Source organism: Setaria italica, chromosome IV, assembly GCF_000263155.2.
Source record: "Setaria italica strain Yugu1 chromosome IV, Setaria_italica_v2.0, whole genome shotgun sequence".
Taxonomy (NCBI): domain Eukaryota; kingdom Viridiplantae; phylum Streptophyta; class Magnoliopsida; order Poales; family Poaceae; genus Setaria; species Setaria italica.
In genome coordinates, this window is record NC_028453.1 from 16,928,819 (window position 1) to 16,935,363 (window position 6,545).

General features: G+C 44.8%; 1 protein-coding gene across 1 annotated transcript; it reads left to right on the forward strand.

Annotated features, from left to right (window-relative positions):
* The first annotated feature begins 4,933 nt into the window (after window positions 1-4,933).
* On the forward strand, window positions 4,934-5,901 carry LOC101759198 (jasmonate O-methyltransferase-like). Its single transcript, XM_022825711.1, has 3 exons — window positions 4,934-5,012; window positions 5,102-5,371; window positions 5,462-5,901. The coding sequence occupies exons 2-3, from the start codon at window positions 5,135-5,137 to the stop codon at window positions 5,759-5,761; spliced, it is 537 nt and encodes a 178-aa protein (XP_022681446.1). The 5' UTR covers window positions 4,934-5,012; window positions 5,102-5,134; the 3' UTR covers window positions 5,762-5,901.
* Window positions 5,902-6,545: the final 644 nt, after the last annotated feature.

A 6,545-nucleotide genomic window follows, 5' to 3' on the forward strand; every position in this document is an offset into this window, starting at 1 on the left:
TGTTTAGTACCACAGATATATCTACACTTGCATTTAAATCAGTAGCACCTTTCTTTCACTTGCTAGCCTTACCAAACTAGCTATAGAAATGTTGGAGCTCCAAAGGTTTTACTGTATGCAACACTAACCTTGAGATCTTATTTCTGTTTTTAAGGCAACATAAGAGTACCGGAACAAGTTTTGATATGATGAGAAGTTGAAGCGGTGGGTGGAAGGTGCTGCGGTTCTATTTCTGTTTCTTCAGGTAAATTATTTTATGACAGACGACAAGTTGACCGATAGCCTCTAAAATAGATCCCTGTTTTTCTTTTGGTTTTTGACATAAATTTCTGGAAGTGATTGTGTATCGTGAACTATAATAGGTCAATCACAGTTGGCATACACTGAAATTAGAATGTACTTGTACTTGGCTCTTGTTTTGAACAATATATGCTCCTTTACTATTCAACTGAATTTAGCACTCAGAGATAATTCTGTATTGCCAAGTCTATTTGGGATATTAGCTGGTACAGATTATCTCCCTTGCAATGGAGCTTTTGGTTCAGTATGTGGTGCTATGCACTTCTGTGTTCAGCAGGAAAGAATGCATACATGCAGTTATATCGTAGTGTTTTTACCTTTGCATTGCAGCAGCAAACCTGTTATTTTTACCAGTTTGGCCTATCTCATACCCTTTTAAAAGATGTTGCGCATGCAGATTTAATGTATCCTTGACACTAGAAATGCCCTGGACAGCTCTTACCACAGGCATTTCTTTGCAATTATGATAGCACTTCAAAATTTGCGTGTTCTTGTACGTGAAAGCAGTTGGAGAGGAAATGGGAATAGGATTTCTTGGTCCTGGCTTTCAGCTGAAATGGGCATAGAGGAAATGGGTTTGTGGTAAGATCATAGATCTCTATGCTTTTGCAGTTTAGCTAGAGCCTGTATGCATTCCTCTTCCTCCAATGTTCACAACTGTGTTCTCCTCAAACAGAACGGTTCTTCTTACTTCAATAGATGAGGATTGCATTTGTAATGTATATAGTGGATTTGTGAACTTGTGATGTAAATAATTGATAAAACATGTGTATTTGTGATGTATATGAGGGTACATTTTGCCATCTCTTTTCTTTTTCTTTGTTTTTTTATTTCATCATTAGTGACGCGGGTTGGCAAAATGCGTCTCTAATGATCCTGTCAACCCGCATCTCCAATGAGAGGGTTATTGGAGAAGCGGATTGGCAAAAACGCGTCTCCAATGACACCCCCCCACACACACACATCGGAGATGCAGATTTTTCTCGTCTCCTATGACTTCACATCAGAGAAGGAAATTTGGAGATGTAAAAAAAACACGTTTCCTATGTGAGTTAACCCGCGTCTCCTTTGAAGACGTCTTGCATAGTGAGTATGAGTATTTGCATGGATGGACGTGGGACTCGCCCCAGGTTTTTGTAGCTAGAAAAAGCTATTTGCAAAGGGTGGGCCTCAAGCCTCCCCAGCAAACACAGTTTTTCAGGAGCGGGCCATGCAGTCGCCCACCCTTGCTAATCGAATAAAAAAATAAAAAATGCTGCATCCAACCCACGCACTATCGGCTATCTCCCCACAGATCGCTCTTGGATCCACTTCCGCCACCTGCCCCGATCAACACACCCTAGTCGCCGCTTGGCCTGCCATGGCTCACCACGCCACACCACAGCTAGACCCGACCGCTGCGACCTCATCTGGCGGCCGCCGCTCAACACAGCTCAGCTCGGCGAAGCCACTGTGATTCCATCGCATAGACGCTGTGCCCAGCCACCGCTCGACCAACATAAGTCGCCCTGGTCACCGATCCGCAGGACACGGCTCGAGGAGGTCCCCAGCCTTTATGCCTAGCCGCTGCTCGGCTTGACATGCATGCCTCTAGGTACTGTATAAGCCTGCTGTAGTGTGTGGTTCGAAGAAAGGTAGGGAGGAAGATAAGAGATAAGGGGGGGAGGAAGATAAGAGATAAGGGGGCGAAGAAGAGAGAGGGAGAGGGATAGAGAGAGAGTAAAAGATATGGTATGGAGAAGCCCACACATGTGCTTTGAATTTTTCATTTTGTAGAGGTGGGTGAGCCTGTCGTCCACTCCTGGAAATTAATTTCTAGGAGAGGATGATGGGGTACCCCACCTCTGGAATTAGAGTCATTTCCAGGGTGGACAATGGGGTGATCCGAACATGAGATATTTTTAGGATGGGTCATCCCGTCGTCCACCCCTAGGAATTTCTTCTATTTTTAGGAGCGGGTCACCCATGACCTGCTCATCTTACAGGAACGGGTGAATTAATATAGTGATGGTGGATTTTTGTAAGGGTGGCTGACCTTTTGTCTAATTCTAGAGACGCCCCTGCAAATCATTTTTGTAGTAGTGACCATATGGGAAATAATGATCAGTGAACATTCACTTATCTCTATTAGTCCACATTGAAGCATATGCCATAAAAGTAATTTCAATGTAATGATATTCCAATTAATTAAGGCTGAGGTTTTAATCTTCTAAATTATAAGATATAATCATGTGTGCTGCATTGTAGAATTGTAACTTAATACAAAATTGTCTCTGCAACACAGTAGAATTAATGAAGTATTGCACGCAATCGACATGGCAAAAATTCATACAATCTGGATTTGGACATCGTCTATGGGTCCTATAGGAGAAATGGATTTGGTCACTGAAATCACGGAAACAGCCAAGCTGTTGGAACTACAGAACCCAAAACGACATCGATAAGATGACTAATACTTTCTCTATCATCAATCTACTTCAACTTTCTCAGCACTAAAACATGGTAAAATTGTGGGGAAAAGCCAAAGATCCCTTACCTGGCTATACTAATGTTGTAGGGATCATGACTAATGGAAAACAACGATTCCTTCTCCAATTTGTGGGACACCACCGTGCCTCCCCTTTTCAGTTCAGGGCCGGGGAAAACATAACGTCAAAGTGCCAGAGACATTCTCCTCCAAGTAGTGCAGAGGTGGTAAGGGTGCCTGCTGCAGTCATTCCTTTGGTTGCTTTCATAGAAACGGCATCGTATATGCAGGATGCATGAGTGCAATGGAAGATGAATGGGTGCAATGACCTAATTAGAATAGTGCTTGATTTGCTACATTAGCGGATGTAGTGACCATGGATCTTAGACCTTTGTTGGCACTTCCATAATATTATACAGCGTGCTGTGGTTTCTTCCATTCAGGGCAGTTTTCTGCAACATGATGCTTGGAGTAGCAGATGAAACAGACATTGGGCTTGCTGCAAGCTGTGCCCAGTTTCCCCACAATTGAAGCAGATTACTTGTGGAATCTTATCTCCTACTTGAGCCTCATCAGCCTTCCTTTTGCTGCTCTCAATCTCCTCCTCCTTGCCTTTACTTGAGCTTCCCTCGTTCTTGTTCCGAAATTTCCTCTCATATGTAACTTGACCCTGTCCTTCTGATTCTGGGGATATTGCTGATTCAGCTGTGGTCTCCCTCTTCCTCCTTGGAACTATCCTCGCAGCCTCGTCCCTTGTTGAGGATGGCGAAACTGGTTGTATTGATGGGATTGGTGCGGCGGAGGAGGATGGGGTGGTGGATTGGGGAAGAAACCGTACGGCGGTGGCGGCTGGAAGAAAGGCAGTGGGGGAGGGTAGGAGTTCGGCGGGTACTAGTATCCATCCCCCCATCCTTCCTAGTCTCCCTCCAGGCTTCTCGGATGCTAGTTCCTTCCTCCGCGCCCTCTCCCCGCCATGGATTTCTTCAGAGCTTGGATGAAACTTCCTCTCTCTCCTTTCGCCCAAATCCTCTCCGCGAAATTGAGTTTTGCCGGATCCTTCACCCACACGTCCCCTTCTCCAACCGGGAAGCAATCTGCATCTGTAAATGAAGAACTCTCCCACTTCTCTCTCCGGATGCACACCAAATCTCCTCGCGCTGCCCCCCCCCCCCCCTCCAACCCTAGCACCTCTCGTGTTCTTCTGTGGTGAGGAAGGAATTAGGAACGAACCAGAGCTGGCCGAAGAATTCCACTATTGCCCCTCCATCCTCTGATGGATCCAGATCCTGTGACTCCGACCCTCTCCTATCCGCCCGCTTCCTCCTTGCAGTAGAAGGGGAAACAAGCTAAGCTCGCAACTCGATATTTCAGGTACATAATTTTGTTCTCTTCCTAGTATTTTGTTTCTTTTTTGGTTAATAGGGCTAGTGCTTATCCACTCAAGACTTTCTGTTTTCAAAATCATTGTCATCATTTTGCCATTTTGCTTGGGTTAGACTTCACACATGGAGATTTGTTGTTGATTAATAGTAGGCCGCGGAAATTAATTAAGGTAGGAAAAACAGGTGACAAATAACTCGTGTGCAGAGTGCGGAGCAGATTAAAATGAAGCCACAGATTGAAGAGGCTGTCATGGAATTGTGCTGCAACACCATCCATCTTCCGAACTGCATGGCGATCTCGGACCTTGGCTGCTCTTCTGGCCCTAGCGCGCTCACCCTGGTCTCGACTGCCATCGATGCTATTCAGCGTGAGTGTCTTCAGCTTCAGCAGCTGCTACCCGAGCTGAGCCTGCTCCTCAACGACCTTCCCAGCAACGATTTCAACACTGCAGTCAAACGTTTAGGATGTGTTTGGTTGCATGTACCACATGATGCATGCATGGATGATTCTAGATGGGATGGTTCAACCAATTTACTTGTACCATATGGTTCACTCTAATTAGTAGAATAATGTATTAAGTGAGATGGCCACATCCTGGATGAGTGAATCCAATTCGCCCAACCAAAAAAAAGATCATTATTATTTTGAATCATTTCATACATGAATCAAATGATACAACCAACCAAACACACCCTTAGTTCTTAGTGGCGTTCCATCAAAAGCGAAACGCTAAAAAGGGTGAGCACGGTTCCTCTCCGTTAGTGGTGGCTAGTATTGTGCCCAGGTCGTTCTATGGAAGACTGTTCACTACTGGTCCGTGCATCTTGTCCTGTCATCTAATAGCTTGCACTGGCTTTCAGAGGTATGCGCATTTTCCTTCTCACAACACACATGTTCTGTTTTCTTAGCTATCAACTGCTTTACGCATGTTTAAGATACGACAATTGGTAGGCACTCGAAGACCTGGTGAACAATGGCATTCCGATGTACGATGCCCACGAGCAACTATGGCAGAAAACGCGCCCCACTGTACTTGATGCTTATGCCCGGCAATTCAGAAAAGACTTCTTTCTGTTCTTGGACTCCAGTGCAACAGAGATGGTTCCTGGAGGAAGGATGATTCTTTCCTTGACCGCAACACAATCCCCTGATCCTGGCAGTGAGTCAACTGAACAAACATGGGAGCTCATAGCCCGCATTTTAGACGACATGGCATCAAGGGTATGAATTTGCTCATTTTTCTTATGGGACCAGATTTCGACGTAATTTGCAAGTTAATCCAATGCTTTATTATTCCTGATTTTCTTGCAGGGTTTGGTTGATAAACAAAAATTAAAGACTTTCTACATACCATTATATGCACCTTACGAGAAAGAAGTAAAGGAGATTATAGAAGAGCAGGGATCTTTCTCTATTAGTAAACTTCATGTTCATGACAGTATGATTGGTGTGAACAAAGACCTGATCAACCCAAAGACGATAGCATACAGTCTTAGAGCTGGCTTTGAGCCAATAATTGGGGACCACTTACATTATGGACGAATTTATACGGACGGCGGAGAAGTTCATCATTCCAGCACCTTTAGAACACGAACTTTCCAAAAATCCTAGGGTTTTCCCTGCAATGTCTCTGGCAAGAAAGAGCTAATCACCAATCTATCCCCTCCCTTTCAAGATTTATTCTGGCTTCAAATATGAGAGAATTACATATTATTGTGATTGACACAAGTGAATAATGATACCTATACAAAACAGACAGTGAGTAAAAAGATATATATTTTCATGGTCGTGATTCACTAGTAGAGAATTGAGCTTTAATCCCGGTTGGTAGGGTGCAAATATCTCGAAAATGCATCCGGGATAAACCAACCCGGACAAAAGGGGGGGTCTTTTATCCCGGGTCACCCAACCGGGATAAAAAGGTCGAGAGCGCCGACGCTGCAAAAAAAAAAAATTCCCGAGCTCCCAGGCAGGCCCCCCACACGCGCACGTCGCAAGTTACAAGTCACGCGAAATATGCGCGTGCGCGGTTCGTGGGATTCGAACCCACAACCTCCAGCCTCACGCGTAGCTTCCTTGCCATCCCACCTACACACCACATCTGACTATGTAGAGGATACTATCCTTTTGTATTAACTCGTGGGGGACCCTGGGTCTTTTATCCCGGTTGGTGTTTCCAACCGGGATAAAAGGCCTCTCAGAGTCTTTTTTTCCCATTAGCCTTTGCAACCGGGATAAAAGGTTCCGGTTGGTGAGCCCCCCACCAGTGACCGAGTTTTAGTCCCGGTTGGTGAACCTTTTGTCCCGGACCAACTTTAAACCGGGACAAAAGGGGGCGTATGGAAAGTCAATTCTCTACTAGTGATTAATGATTTTTCTTTGGGTTACTGTTAAA